Source organism: Lactuca serriola, chromosome 4 (genome assembly GCF_051521515.1).
Source record: "Lactuca serriola cultivar US96UC23 chromosome 4, Lser_US96UC23_V15, whole genome shotgun sequence".
Lineage (NCBI taxonomy): Eukaryota > Viridiplantae > Streptophyta > Magnoliopsida > Asterales > Asteraceae > Lactuca > Lactuca serriola.
Window position 1 is genome coordinate 5845394 of NC_136411.1, and position 16056 is coordinate 5861449.

At 37.5% G+C, this 16056-nt stretch overlaps 1 protein-coding gene, 1 long non-coding RNA gene and 1 other non-coding gene across 4 annotated transcripts; 1 reads left to right on the top strand and 2 right to left on the bottom strand.

The window, feature by feature from the left end:
- Nucleotides 1-12119: 12119 nt before the first annotated feature.
- On the bottom strand, nucleotides 12120-12191 carry TRNAT-UGU (transfer RNA threonine (anticodon UGU)). The gene has a single exon. It is a non-coding gene; the product is annotated as a tRNA-Thr (tRNA).
- Nucleotides 12192-12258: 67 nt separating this feature from the next.
- On the top strand, nucleotides 12259-15808 carry LOC145100961 (uncharacterized). Of its 2 annotated transcripts, XR_013705374.1 has the most exons (3): nucleotides 12259-12395; nucleotides 14100-14237; nucleotides 15301-15808. It is a non-coding gene; the product is annotated as an uncharacterized LOC145100961 (long non-coding RNA). The 2 variants fall into 2 exon arrangements; XR_013705373.1 differs by lacking the exon at nucleotides 15301-15808 and having other exon boundaries at nucleotides 14100-15114.
- Nucleotides 12620-15499, bottom strand: LOC145100960 (protein SIEVE ELEMENT OCCLUSION B-like). The gene is made up of 7 exons (XM_079038108.1): nucleotides 15299-15499; nucleotides 15124-15228; nucleotides 14592-15040; nucleotides 14355-14464; nucleotides 14121-14263; nucleotides 13513-14010; nucleotides 12620-13425 (listed from the first exon to the last, which is right to left on the bottom strand). The coding sequence occupies exons 1-7, from the start codon at nucleotides 15497-15499 to the stop codon at nucleotides 12805-12807; spliced, it is 2127 nt and encodes a 708-aa protein (XP_078894234.1). The 3' UTR covers nucleotides 12620-12804.
- Nucleotides 15809-16056: the final 248 nt, after the last annotated feature.

The window sequence follows — 16056 nt, forward strand, 5'->3', positions numbered from 1 at the left end:
GACATAAATAGTAAATTTACGATAGAGCGATATTTAGACTTAGTGATCTAAACAAAAGTCGTAGAATGCGTTATACCGAGAGTGTACATTAAAAGAACGTCTAAATCTGACTTCGTATGAGGAAGTTATAGTTTTTCTAAGTTTTGACTTACTTGTATGCAGCCCAAAGTTCGAATATGAGATCAAGTGATTTCTAGCCAAAACTATCTAAACAGGAATTGAAGATATTGTCAATAGTAGTCCAACGGTAAAAAGATAGACGAAAAAAGATGTCAGACGAAGAAGTTATGAATTTCTAACGGAGTTTTCCTGTCCCGGCCTACTAAAAATAAACTCAAAATTAGCCGACGGAGTCTAAACGAGAGTTATAGAGCATAATCTCACCTACGCGTCGAAAACGGGCCTTGTATACGAGAGATATCAATTTCTGAAGTTCGGAACGCAAACTTCGAGGCCTGTGTCAGAGTTCACGACGTGAACAGGTGTAGGACGCCTTCTAGAGCAAGTGGACTGATGAAGAACGCAATGACTTATGCCTGACCAAACTCATGACGTGAAATTTTGAGATTCATGACGTGAATCCAGAAAACCAGTCCTATAAATAGAAATCGAAGGGCAGCCGATTTAGGTTGCTACTTTCTTACTCTCTCACTCCTGATACCCTCTCTAGCCCTCTTGAAGCACCCCCGAAGCCCCAGTATCATCCCGACACCTGAAGCCAGTCATGAAGCTCCGAAGATCCCGAGAAGAAAAGAGTTTCGAGCCGAAGCTCTGCCCGCGAGAAGCCCGGTGTGTGAAGATATCTTGGTTTCATCGAAGAATACTACTTTAAGAGTCGCAGTGCTGTCCGACAATCTTCTTATCAAGTGAGTGCATGGTCTCTTTCATAAACATGATTTTAATACAACTATTGTTTGAATTTATTAAGTATACATTTTGAGTGAGTGTATAATCTCTTTCTTCTAACACATAGGTATGATGTATCTTCAATAGAATACCAGCTATGTGTGTGTGTGTGTGTATATATATATATATATATATATATATATATATATATATATATATATATATATATATTATCTGCGTATTTGGAGTGAGTATTGAATGAATATTTTATACGGGTTTTAAGTTGTATATGAACGTATAAGTATATTGTTATCTACAAAAATGTTGGGTAAAACATGGGTAGATAGTTGACGTGTGATAAAATGATGAAAGGCCTCGATGTTGTTGTTGATCTAGTCATCTAGCGGAGTATGGATGACAACCACATGCTCTTTCTAGACTGTCCAGCGGAACACTGGCAGGTTCATAACCTGTAGGTGTTGTGAACGATGTGTTCATCGGTATACTCTATCCCCCTCATGGTTGCCTTTAGGACATCTATTGTAGAGGAAATCCATTTGCAGTAATGTCCATCCCGATGAAAATCCTTAGACTAGGTCCCTTGTGATAGCTGTTTTAGGGACGTAATGTGAGGATAACGGGAATGGGTAATCGGGTTATTGTTGGTTGGTGAAAATTAAATATAATTATTTATTGTGGGTTGAAAACCCTATATGCTCACCAAGATCCCAAGCCTGACCCACTCAGTTTCTTTGAATTACAGGTAGTGGCGCAAGAGCATAAGTTGGACAACCTGTGAAGATATTTTGTTGATAGACCCGTAGTTGGAAATAACTATTGTAAGATCTAAGTTGCACTATTTATGATTTTGGTCTGTATCGGAGCATGACATCCCGAGTTTTCTTATATAACGAAAATACATTTCTTTAAGAAATGCTTTGATAGACTTTATTTTATCATATTGTGTTTTGGGAACAAATTCTGCAACTCTTTTAATCAAAGGATTACTCTGAAATTATTTCAAAAGCATAAATTAAACCGATCTTTTTTGGCCACGAATTTGGGGATGTCACAATTTTCATCTCATAATTACTCGTGATAAATTCCATGAAGTAATTCTATGAGCGTGGATTTAATCCAATACTCAAATCCACATTTCAGAAGTACTCATGAATGTTGCAACAAACATTTGCTATATCTAAACACTTAGACAATCTACAAGCCAATTCATTACAGTCTTAATTCATTACTTACTTCCAAAGTATGATCGACTGTGGATAATTTAAACAATCCCATTATTCTGGAAGTAGAACATACAAAGTTGAAACACAAAATAAACAATTGACAAAAGATAGTAAACAATACTCATAAATAAATCTTCATTACTTAATCATCAAATGTCAATTACATTTATATTGTTACAAGTTTCTAAAATATCTATCTAATCACTAAAAATAATATTGTCCTTCAGACCAATGAACCTCACATGTTGAACGTGCTTAATCCTACTCAGACCCTTTGTTAGGGTATCTACATGATTCTCTTCTGTGATACCCTCTTGACGATGAAGAGTCCTTCTTCTAGCCGATGTCTGATGAAGTGGTATTTTTCTGTCGATATGTCTGGATCTTCTATGATCCCTTGGTCCTTTGGTCAAGGCAACCGCTCCTTCATTATCGCAGAAAATCTCCATGGGCTTCTTTATGGATGGTACAACTCCAAGGTCTCCAATGAATTTCTTGAACCATATAGCCTCCTTCGACGCTGCACTTCTAGCTATATACTCTGATTTACACGTTGAATCAGCCACGGTCTCCTGCTTGGAACTTTTCCACGCCAATGCTCCTCCATTGAGTGTAAACACCCAACCAGACTCAGAACGGAAGTTGTCTCGGTCTGTCTAAAAACTAGAGTCTCTATAACCAGTAACTCTCAAGCCATCATTGCCACCAAGTACAAGGACCCAGCCCTTAGTCCTTCGCAGATACTTAAGAATGTTCTTTACCGCTATCTAGTGAGCCTTACCCGAGTTTCCCTGATATCGACTGACCATGCTCAAAGCAAAAGACACATCAGGGCGAGTACATGTAATAGCATACATGATCGAGCCAACGACGAAAGCATATGGAACTCAACTCATTTATGCTATCTCGACATCAGTACTCATACTTTGAGTCTTACTCAGCTTGGTGTTGCTCTGGATAGGTAATTCTCTTTTCTTGGAATTCTCCATGCTAAAATGCTTCAACACTTTATCCAAGTAAGTACTTTCACTAAGTCCAATTAGTCTTCCGCTCCTATTTCTCAAAATCCTTATTCCTAGAATATAAGCACCCTCTCCTAGATCCTTTATAGCGAAACACTTTCCAAGCCAGGACTTAACTTCCTACAAAGTTGGAACATCGTTTCCTATGAGCAGTATGTCATCAACATATAGTACTATAAAGCTAACTATACTCCCATTAGCTTTGACATATACACATGACTCATCCTCACTCCTAGAGAAGCCAAACTCTTTAACCTTCTTATCAAAGCAAAGATTCCATCAGCGAGAAGCTTGCTTCAATCCGTAGATTGAATTTTCATGCTTACACACTCTATTTGGGTACTTAGCATCCACAAAACCCTCTAGATGACTCATGTAAACATCTTTAGCCAACGTTCCATTAAGGAAAGCGGTTTTGACATCCATTTGACCTAATTTCATAATCATGAAACACAACTATGGATGTAAGTCCCTAATCTACTTATATATCAATCAGATCCGTTTGATGGTGCGAAATCCCAATCAAACGGATGATGTCAGATCAAATAGAAGAGAAGAAGAAGAATAATAATATGAATCTTGAATGTATTGATTAGAATGAAGTTCCTTTACACAAGATTTACACACTTACACACACTAAAGCTCCTCTATTCTCTCTAACTTTCTCTCTTGGTCGTACACTCCTTTTCTGTTCATCAATCTACTTCTCACCCCTTACACCTATATTTATACATTAGAAACATGGGCTTGGTGAACATGGGTCGTAAATGGGTTTACATCCGTAAACTTATTCACGGCCATAAACACAACCGTAAACACGTATACGACCGTAAACACCAAGCTGTTTACGGTCCAAGACACAAAAATACATTTTCCTAGAAAAGCAAAGTATAAACCATATTTTTGACCCAACAATCTTCCCCTTGGTTTATAGCTTTCTTTTCTTAATTGACCCAACAAGCTCCCCCTAAAAAGTAGCTGGTTATTCTTGTTAATCTTCATTGGGAGCTTGGCTTCAACATTTATCTTCAAATTCTTCACAACTTCAAGATGTACTTGATGAATCTTCAATGAATGACTTCATCTTGAGCACTTGAGCTTTTCTTCAAGATTTGACTCTGAATGCACATTGGGTGAGGAGGCTTCTAATACTGATTCTTAAAAGATAAAGCTTTCAGCTTGAGAATCTTCAGAGAGAACATCAGAGAGAACAAATCTTCTGGATCACTTCAGCAGGTTTAAGATAGCAGCAGATTGATTGATGAGGCTTCAATGCAATATGTTACATAATCTTCAACTACAGCTTCACCTTGCTTCTGGGGTTGAAGGATTGAATGTTGAAAGAATAATCTTCATTTCTTGCTCCTTCGAATGAGAATTCTTCGATGCTCACGGATGAAGACTTGACTCAGAAATCTTCGACACAAACTCCATAAGTTTTATCTTCACCTGAATTCACTTTTCAAGACAAAACAAAAGTAAAAGAAAATTTAGCACACAATATTTTTGGGTTTTTCATATTTTCTGAGTAAAATAAAACAGAAACAAAAATATTTTTGGATTTTTGATTTTCTTGAACAAGAAATAAAACAGAATATAACACTATTTTTTTATTTTTGTTTGTTTTTTTTTTTGAATTTTGTTTGATTTTTGATTTTTTTTTAAAATTTTCCCCCTAAATTTGTGCATAGAGGAAAACTATGAACAAATTTAATAAAAAGAAAAATATTTGGGATCAAAGTTGTGAGACAGCCTGAACTTGTTTATCAGTACCTTCACTTTCATGAATAGATCTGGTCAATTGCCGGTATTGTGGTCCACTTAAACATGAAATATTGAGATAAAATTTGGACAAACTATTTAGGACAAGATCCTTTTGATTCTATATTCTTAAATAAATTTCCTAGAGACCATCTATCTGACGACGACCAGGGATATTGTTGTCCACCTAAATTGAGCAACGAGATCTATAGACAATCTGTAAGTGTTTAATTTTAATTGTACTAGAACATGTTTCCCGCTTCCTGATATGCTCCAGTAATCAATAATTTCCAGAATACTCCTTACATCAGGTGAGCAGACAATTATTAAGAGAGAAGATAGATTTAGAATGCATATGCTATACACCCAAGTCGGATCCCTTCCAATCACGCAGATGATGAAACATATGACTAACTGAAGTTTTAGAGGGATTGAGAAAAAGAATGATGCGTATACTGTGTACCAGGTCGGATTGTGAGTCACGCGGAGGAGACAATATATGGCTAACAGATAGAAAGAATTGCATAGAAAGAAGATGCAGAGAGAAGGAATTGCATATGTTACAGTCCAGGTCGGATCTCTCGATCATGCAGAGGAGGCAACATATGACTAATAGACAGAAAGAAAGAAAATAACCTTCTACAGACCTAATTTATCAGAATTCCCAAGTCACCCCATCAATACCGGAATTAAGGACAGAATCTGCACATCGAGGAAAACTTAATCCACATTTCTAGATACGGGTTCTTTTAATGTGACCAGTAGATTCTCATGTATATCTCTCTGCTCAACCTATCCGAGCATCGTATTATCAGGCTAAACGGATCTAACTAGTTCAATATTTGTCAAGTCCTTGAATTCCTTAAGTTCAAATGTTCCTAGTCAAGTCCATTTAAAAACTTTCGTTCCTACCAGCGCATCGAGCACAGAGCGTAGATAATTTGATTTTGGTACGTTATGTAGATTCAGATTGCCCGTTATCACTTGATAATATCACTTCCCAATAATAACTACTAACGAAAAACTATTAAGAAAATGAAAAATTGTCTTTAAAGTGAATCACAGTAAGATAAACTCAGGAGTATAGAGAAGAAAAAGCAAATCGTAATTCACCGATTGAATCTGCATCCAGAAGGTTTGAGAACAGCACGCATAATCTCAGAACAGATCCGAAAATTCTTCATGTCATTAAGCACTAACCCCATGTGATCTCTTCCTTTCTTCCCTTCCCACAAAGGACACATACTCTCAAACAATGTTCTAAGTGTTGTACGGTTGAAAGATGCCCCCTATCATGTGCCTGGAACAACCACTACCAACAAACCGAAGTCTAATGATATGCCTCCATAGCTTCTCTGACACAGAGCGGGATCAATTGGTCTTTGGAACCCAGTTCATTCTGAAACTGGGTCGACCATTTTCATCCTTGCACGAAACTCTCTCCCATGACATATCCTGCTTATCACAAACAGAAGATGTAGAAATATTAGAATCATTAGGAGATTTGGGAGAGTGAGCCTTTGGAACCCATTTATAATTGGGTTTAACCCATTTCTTTTTCGATCTGATGGGTGGCTCAGTACTTGCTTTTGATCTTGATGTCGGCTGTTGAGATGACTTTGACCTAACCGGTCTTTGTTTCACTAGAACATCTCTTGGATTGTGCTTCTTGGCCAACATTTCCTTCTTACCCTTGGGATTCGGATTCTTGACCTTGTGGGTTTGATTCTTGGCCTTCTGCGCGTTCCAGTCACCATTGTCTGAACGTGACCTTGAGGGGTTTCTTTTGGAAAATTTCCCACTTTGCGCGTTCTGCCAGCCTTGTGCATAAAAGGGAATGATGCGCGATTAGGACAATTTCTGGCAATGTGTCCAGGTGTTCCACAGTGAAAACAAGTCTTTTTCTTCACTGTGAAGTTATTTCTTCCTGCCCCTGGTGGCGTATCATTGCCTTGTCTCTTATTGTTCCCACATGCACACTTGCAACAAGCACTCTGTTACACTGGAATTGGTGGCCTGTATTTCTCAACGGCAGGTTTGTTAGGAGTAACAGAGTTCGAAGCAACATATTCTGAGTTCAAGGAGTCATTGGTTTGTTCAGTAGTGTTCTCCTTATTCTCATCTTCTGCTACTTTACCTGCACATGAAGTAGAAACATTAGTATTTTCAACTTGAATACCTCCTGACACAAATCCAGCTGGTTTTCCATATTGAAGATGTGCCTCCCTATCAATTTCTGCCTGAGTCATAGGGATGGATGTGTAGTTATGATTGAAAGGTGGAGGAACACTATCATACCCTAGACTCTTGTTTTGATTATCTTTGAATTTTAATTGGGTTTCAAATAAGGACTCGACTGTCTGACTTGACGCGGTATAATTTTTGAAACTAACATCTGTTTTCCACACTTAATTTTCAAAATGTCAAGTTCTTCAGTTACAGCAGCAAGTTGTCTTTTAATATAGTCATAATTTTCACACTTGTTGCTATACTCTTCCTGAAGCTTCCTAGAGTCTTTGGTTTTTGCTTCTAATTCAGCCTTCAAGGGTTTCTGTCCTTTCCTAAGTTGATATCCTTCGTATTTTAGGTCCTCGACTTCCCTTTTTAGCAAATCATTATGTTCACGAAGAATTTTAATCGTATCTTCACAAGATGGAGTACATGAAACTTCATTGGCCGGAATGTTTATGGAACTCATTGTTTTTCCACATTTCAAAGCATCAAGCTCTTCAATTACATCAACAATACTAAGACAATTGAGATGTTTTGTTTTCTTGATGACAGCTACGTTCATATCCCACGATTTCGGAAGTTAATTCGATAGCTTTTTGTTTATCTCAGATTTGGTCAAGAAGACCCCAATTATATTCATCTCAGTAGTGAGTGTGGTAAATCGTTGCAACCAAGCTTCCAGGGTTTCTCCAGGGATATAATTGAACATGTTGAAATTTTGTCTTAACATATCCTGACGATTCTCTTTCATGTCTATGTCTGATTTTTGTTTGTTTTTTTTTTTGAATTTTTCTGATTTTTGTTTGATTTTGGATTTTTGATTTTTTTTTTTAATTTTGGATGAAAAAGGAAAATAAAAATAAAAGAAATTTAATTTGGGGGTTAAAAGTGACAAAATTTCGACATAAGGGCAGCGAAAGATTAATATTTGATTTAAATTTCGAAGGCTTGTAGCATCTAGCAAGCTAGATCAACTGGTTAGGCACCTTGCTGATGAACCAGAGGTCCCGAGTTCGAACCCCGGCACCTCCAAATCTGCTTCCTATTTTTTATATGCGAAGGCGAGGCTGCTACTGCGAAGCGAGGATGAAGCTGCGAGACCGAGGCGCGATGTGATGCGAGGACCTGGTGCGAGGTGCGTAAACTCCGAGGCTGCAAACTCGGACCGTAAACCGCGGGCCGTACACGTGCGAGGCCTTGGACCATAAACCCTCTGACCGCAAACTCCTCGAAAACCCTAGCTGCTGGCCGTACACACCGCCACCCCCTCGCTGGTTACGACCAAAAACAACGTTTTTCGACTTTGAAGCTCCAAAACTCGATCAAAAACCCCTTTTTATCAAAAACACGAAGAACAAACCCCCCTTATTTTGCCAAGATCTATCAAAAAATGCAGGAATCCTTCAAAAATAAGATCAAATAAGCTCAAGATCTGACAAAATTGACTGATACAATCCAAGCTCTAGTACCAATTGTAAGTCCCTAATCTGCTTATGTATCAATCAGATCCGTTTGATGGTGTGGAATCTCAATCAAACGGATGATGTCAGATAAAATTGAAAAGAATAAGAAGAATAATAATGTGAATCTTGAATGTATTGATTAAAATGAAGTTCCTTTACACAAGATTCACACACTAAAGCTCCTCTCTTCTCTATAACTTTCTCTCTTGGCCGTACACTCCTTTTCTGTTCATCAATCTACTCCTCACCCCTTACACCTATATTTATACATGAGAAACATGGGCTTGGTGAATATGGTCCGTAAATGGGTTTACGACCGTAAACTTGTTTGCGGACGTAAACACAACCGTAAACACGTATATGGTTGTAAACACCAAGTTGTTTACGGTCCAAGACACAAAAATACATTTTCCTAGAAAAGCAAAGTATAACCATATTTTTGACCCAACAATGGCTAACATCACCCTAATAGACTTGATCTTGGCCACTAGTGAGAATGTCTCATCATAGTCAACACTTGGGGTTTAAGTAAAGCACTTCGCAACCAGCCATGCCTTGAGCATGTGTACTTTTCCATCCATGTCGATCTTCTTCTTGAAGATCCATTTGCACCCAATTGTCGTACGACCTGGCACATTGGCAACCAAGTTCCAAAATTGATTGTCATACATGGACTGGAGCTCGCTTTCCATTGCCTCTTTCCATTTAGTAGACTCAGGGCCCGCCATGGCTTTCTTGTAGTTAGAAGGCTCATCCAAATTTACCAGTGTACTATCACTGATAAACGTATCACCATCCGTAGTAATATGAAAACCATAAAACTTTGGTGTCTTTCTAACTCGAGTGGAACGCCTAAGAGGTGATGACTCGTCAATTGGTTCAACAGGAATTTCTTCCCTTGGTTGAGCGCTAGTGTTAGAGGTTCCTTCATAGCTTGACTCTTGAATTTCTTCAAGATCAATTATACTCCCATTATTCTCTTTGCATATGAGTTCCCTCTCGTAGAAAACTCCCCTTCGTGCTACGAAGACCATGTTCTCACTAGGTTTATAGAACAAGTATCCAAAGGACTTATGTGGGTAGCCGATGAAAATACATCACTCACTTCGAGGTTCAAGCTTGTCGTGAGTCTCTCGTCTAACGAAAGTTTCACAGCCCCAAACCTTGATATGTGCCAACGAGGGAACCTTCCTTGTCCACATCTCGTGAGGTGTTTTGGCAACCTTCTTTTTCGGGACTAGATTAAGGATATGGCGGCAGTCTCTAAGGCATACCCGCAGAACAATATCTGAAGCGAAGCTCGACTCATCATGGAACGAACCATGTCCAACAAAGTTCGATTAAGCCTCTCAGCCACACCATTAAGTTGTGGTGTCCTAGGAGGTGCCAATTGTGAAACAATTCCACATTCCTTGAGGTAGTCGTGGAACTCAACATTAAGATACACACCACACCTATCGGATGTGAGCATCTTGATCTTCCTGCCCAATTGATTTTCGACTTCATGTTTAAACTCTTTAAACTTTTCAAAGGTTTCTGACTTATGCTTGATTAAGTAGATATATCCATATCTGCTATAATCATCGGTAAAAGTCACATAAAATAGACTTGCATCCCTTATGGTGGATCTAAAGGGACCACACACATCGGTGTGTATGAGATCCAATAATCCCTCACCTTTTTTTACACGAACCTGTGAAAGGTGATTTAGTCATCTTTCCAAGCAAACAAGACTCGCATGTATCATCTGGCCTTATGTCAAATGATTCCAACACTTCATCCTTTTGGAGTTGGGAAATGCACTTCTTGTTGACATGTCCAAGACAACAATGCCACAAGCATGCTTTGTCTAAACCATTAAACGAATCAATATGCAACACACTATTCCCTAAATTGTCTACAACCATCACAGTTTCATATACATCATCACAAGGCAATGCTTCGAAATAAAATACACCATTATAATAAGAATTAATATATCTGTTCTCATTATTAAAAAAATATATGAAACCTTGTCTATACAAACCATGAAAAGAAATAATATTTCTAGTCATTTCTGACGAGTAGCAACAATTATTCAAGTCTAAACGTAACCCACTACTAAGCATTAAAGAATAAACGCCGATCTTGGTAACAAGTGACGATCTCCTATTTCCCATTATCAGGTTCATCTTCCCAAGCTCCACATTCCTACTTTCTTTTAGTCCCTGAAAGATTGATGTGTGAAATTATAACATGAATGTTAAAGATTCAAATATTAAATGCCCACAACATTGCTAATCTCCCTTTCCCTATACTATTCAAATAAAAAAAATAGTTTCTTTCATTTTGTCGTGTGTTATTTTAATACATATCCTAATTAATATTGTACCATGTGTTACTTTATTGTTTCTCGATTTTAAATCTGCTCCTAATAAACCATGAATAAATATGGCTCAAAAAATCAGGAATCTCATAAAATCAACATTTCATTTTCAAAATACTATAAATAAACAACTATCGAAAACTTAATCAAGTCAGATGAGTTGCAAACTAAATAATTAGTTTTAACTTTTAAGAGAATTAGTTATGATAAAAAAAAAATAATACAACTTGTTGCATATTTGTCTTTAATACAATGTAAACTTTTTGAATTTCAAAAAACAATAATAGAATTAGTTATGATAAAAAAAATTAATAATACATGTATGATTTTGTGAAACATCAATAATTTTAAAGTTTTGTTGATAGATAAATTTCTGCATCTTATATATTCATCGTCTGAAAATAATAATTGTTTTCTAGAAAGTTGTGTACCATACAAATAAATCTCACATAAAATTTAACATAAGAAATTGCCATTCCTTAAAAGAAAAAGAAAAAAACAATATTATTTTATAAAAAAGAAAAAAAAATGATATTTTTCAAAAGTAGTCATGCCTTTTAGGAAAAACAAAATGTCCCCATGCCTTGTATAAAAATTTGCATGTCTTAGAAAAAAAAACATTATTATTTTAGAATACTTATAAGAATTTTAGTCACTTAGAATTCTAGAAAGTTATTTACCATACAAATAAACCCCACATAAAATTTAACATGAGAAGTTGTCATGTCTTGAAAAAACTGACATTTCAAAATAGAAAAAGATAAAAAGGAAAAAGAAAAACAATAGTATTTTAGGAAAAAGGATGGCATTTCAAAGGTAGTCATGCCTTAGAAAAAAATGGTCCATGCCTCAGAAAAAAATGGCTCATGCCTTATAAGAACTTGTCAATTGTCATGCCTTAGAAAAAAAATATTATTTTAATATTTTGGAACTAATTTACCATACAAATAAATCTCACATAAAATTTAATAAGAATTTGTCATGCCTTAAAAAAAAAGGGAAAAACAATGACATTTCAAAAATAGAAAAGAATAAAACAATATTATTTTTTTATTTAAATGAGATTTATAAAATTTAATGAGAATTTATTATGCCTTGGGAAAAAGAAAAGAAAAAACAACGACATTTCAAAAACAGAAAAAAGAAAATAACTTTTCTTTTTTAAAATGAGTTTGAATGAAAAAATTGCCCTCACGCAGGATCGAACTACGGACCTCCAGTTTACAAGACTGGCGCTCTACCACTGAGCTATAAGGGCTCTTGTTACAGATTTGAGATCATCAATATAAATTCCAATTATCCCTATGGTGCGTGAAAAAAACCAAATTAACCGTATCGTAAACGAAGAATGTACTAATCCTTTCCGCAGGCAGTGAATTTCTTCGTTTTTGTATTCGATAGGCGTTGCGTTCAGTGGCTATGGTGGAATAGTAAGACGCAAGCAAAACGATTGATCGATCTGGTGATGTTTTTTTCTATTTCCTTTCCTTTGCTTCTTTATTAATCATCAATGCCCTAAAATAATTCCATATAATTTGGAAATTTCAAGTTCCCCGAGCATAATTTATACTCGAAGTTGTGTTTGATTTTACTTTGCTTTGCTTCTGTCAATAACTTGTAAAATACCATTAATTGATTGTACACTGATGCGTTTTCAACATATTTCTCTGAAGATTTACAAGTCAATGACAACACCAAAGTTTCAAATCACATACAATTATTTATTTGAATACAAGTCAGAGTACAAACCCGTTAATCACAAAAGCATAAATCAACAGTAGATACTAAATCACAACAAAGTTCACTCCCCAATTCACAAAATATAGAACAGCTGCAGTTAACGATGCAGATTGCAGAATATAATAAGCTTCTTAGTCAGTGCAGCAACGATACAAGAAAAACCTCTCCATCGATCGCCCGCATTCAGCGCAAACAACTCTCTCCGGCACACTTCCGGTGGTTCCGGGCAAAATCAGGCGATTGCAGTGATGCGGCGGCTGGTTTGCCTCAAGATGATCATTCAAAGCCGGCAGAAACCCTCTCTCTTGAGCATCCCCTTGCCAATCATTGTAGTTCGTCAATCCCTTCAAAACACTTTCGCCACTTGCCCTACGCATCCAGTCGTTTGAGCCACGGCAGATCACCGCCCATCCCTGGTCGTTTCCGTCGTAGGTAAGCATCACATTAATCTCCCTCAAAATCGGATCTTCCTCAAAAGACTTCCCGTGTTGTAACTTGGAGTGCAACATGCTCTCTAGTCGCACCCAGAAGAACCATATCAGGGTCAAATCTGGAAGCACGTAGCTAAGATTCTCTGATCGGATTATGTCATTGTTCTTTCTCACTTTCTCCCTAGGGTTACTCTTTCCAACATACAACATCTCCAGCTGGATCCCTGCTGCACGCGCCACCGCCTGTGCGGTGGTTGTAAACCTCCTTATCCACTCCAAATCCTCCCCTCCGTACAAACAAATGTACTTCCCGTCAGCAATCTACATGATAATCGGGAAAATATGAATATCAATCGGATTAATTTTACAGTAATTAGGTTAAAAAAGAGAATAGAATTATTAGAATACCCAATTGAAAATCATTGGCTCGATGGAATCTGCTAGCAACTCAATCCTCCAAGTTTCCTCCTTCCACAGGGCTTCTTCCCTCAAGCTAGTGAAAGGGAAAGCCACACTCCCCCAAATCCACATCATATGTAAGGCGTTGGTGTTAACAATCCTCCCTTGAGGATCCATCACCACCAACATTGGTTTCTGGTTGAAGTGCCACACCTCCTTGATGTACTTGATTGCTGCTGGATCAAGTAACGAGGGGTGGAACACTGAATACCATGGCATCATGTTTCTTACCCCCTCGAACTTGATCTGGTCCTCATCGGTCCACGGTGTGGACCGAAGATTGGGAACCACCGGGAGCCAGACGACTTCGTACTGGCTCTCGGGCCTTGTTGGGCTTTGCTTCGCTTCCCTATACATCTGGTCAAGAACCGATAGCTCCTCTGGAGGGATGTCAAGGTCCGAAATGAGAAGCAACACAATCTTTTTCTTTAGTACCTCGATTGTAACCTATATAATCATGCATGAAAATTAAATTCGATTATTTATTGTATATCTAAAATCTAAATATATAATAAAGTTTGATGAAAATTATGCAGTTGATCCGATCGAACACTCACCCGAGTCTTTGTAGAGCTTTCATACAAAGGTGGTTGATCGTCCTTCAAGTAAATCAAATGCCTGAGAGGCTTCGTGTTATCGAGATGCCCCGTATCCATAATGCGAAGAATCGTTAGGTACGCTTCAATCTGCCTCTTTTCATCTAATTATCAGTGTAAAAAAATTCAACTTAGTTATGAAAATTGATGCATACACGTTCATTAAGTGATGATATGTAACATTTTTGGTCTTACTAATGTGGTGATTGCAAAGGTCTAATTGGTCTTTGAGATGATCATGAATATTGCTGATCTTGTGGGCCAAACTCGATAACTCCCAAGCTTCTGTGGTCGTCGTAATATGCCTAAGTTAAAAAAAAAATGTTATATTCATTGATAAGTTGTAGTAATGGAAGTAATTTGTGTTTTTCTATGATGAGGGTATTTATGTCTTTTGCATAGAAAAAAAAAGAAAGAGAATTGATAACATACTCATGGCCCATTCCGATAAGGTTGATAAGTATGGACGCACAAGCCACAATGCTACGGATAATCCAATAAACCGCAGTGGGAATATGAGCGGTGGCCGTCATTAATTCCGGTGTTTCGGGGGTGATATACTGACCGGGGAGCTCTTTAAATTCAACAATGCAACGTGTCAACTCAAGCATGGCCTTAATGAGGGTGGTGACAGCCTCAAACCTCGGTTTGAGAGCTTCACCACGCTCAAGCACGTCAGGTAGCTGCTTAAGGTGGGCCAGTGATTTGGCGAGTGGGTTGGCAGTATAAAGCTGTGCCACCAACCAAAACTCGCCATAATTCACTGCAAAAGCTGCTAAAGAAATAACAGCTTTTGCATCCCACTCGTAGTTGGAAAGCATGTTGAAGATCCCCGTAGTGCTTGCATGCGCGTCTCCACCACCAATACACTTGCAAGAAATCTGTAACGCATTTCAAATGTAAAAAATCTAACACAAAAAAATAGTTCTCAAAAATTAAAATGCATTTTTTTTTACGGTTTTACCTCGCACGAAACCTTATTGATTGTGATTGCCATTATTTCAAGCATCTCGTCAAGATCGCTGTAAATCACACGCTCAATAATTGCGTCTACTTCCGCTTGATTACCCTACAAATAAAAAATCAAATTTCAGAATTCGATATTCGAATAAATGTATGGATTTTAATTTATTACATACAGGAGGGGCGGGTGGTTGGGTGTTGGCGGGGGCGGCCCTACGCATGATGTCATCGATGATCTGTAGAAGAGGTTTAACATCAAAAGAGGAGCCATCTGGTGCATGTGTGGCCAAGATATGTTTCATCATGGCATTGTCATCTGAAGATGAGAACATATGACGGTCGCCTCTTGGACGGCGGCTTGTGCTGGCAGCAGCCATTGAAGGTGGTGGTGGTGGTTGAAGCAAAGAGAGATTGAGTTCAGTTTGGTGAAGAAATAGAAGGTTTTTAGAGCCTTTTATACACTCCATAAGTGGAATAAAGTGATAGATGAATCTTGTACCTTGCTTGTCTAGCTTCATCTAAACATAACTTTGGATTTTTGGATTTATCTCTTTATCTTTTCCCTTTCAAGCTTCCATTTCTTTAGTTTACTTTCTTTTTTTCGTATTATACCAAGCTTGTGAAAAAAAATGTCTCCAAAATAGGTGTTAGAACAAAAAGGAAGGGTTTTGTTTATTTTTTGATAATTCATCGCGTGTTCCTTGCATGCATACTTTTTCTTTTCTTCTGGTGGTGCGTCTACTTATTAAATAAGCCAAAAGCCGTACCTTACTTTTTTGTTTTTACTTTGATCCACCCTTATCCATCCAAGTACTCAAGAAGCTTGAACAAAACTCTTACAATAAAAACAAAGGACAAAAGTTTATTTATGTAACTAATTGTCTTATTTTTGTTAATTTAGATGATGTAATCTTCTGTAATAACCCTTTGACCA

Excerpts from the sequence above, each read along its gene's own strand:
- LOC145100960 (XM_079038108.1), bottom strand. The coding sequence starts at position 15,499 with ATGGCTGCTGCCAGCACAAGCCGCCGTCCAAGAGGCGACCGTCATATG. Across the intron at positions 15,229-15,298 it reads CCCAACCACCCGCCCCTCCT|GGTAATCAAGCGGAAGTAGA; the intron begins GTATGTAATAAA and ends TTTTATTTGTAG. Across the intron at positions 14,465-14,591 it reads CTTATCGGAATGGGCCATGA|GCATATTACGACGACCACAG; the intron begins GTATGTTATCAA and ends TTTTTAACTTAG.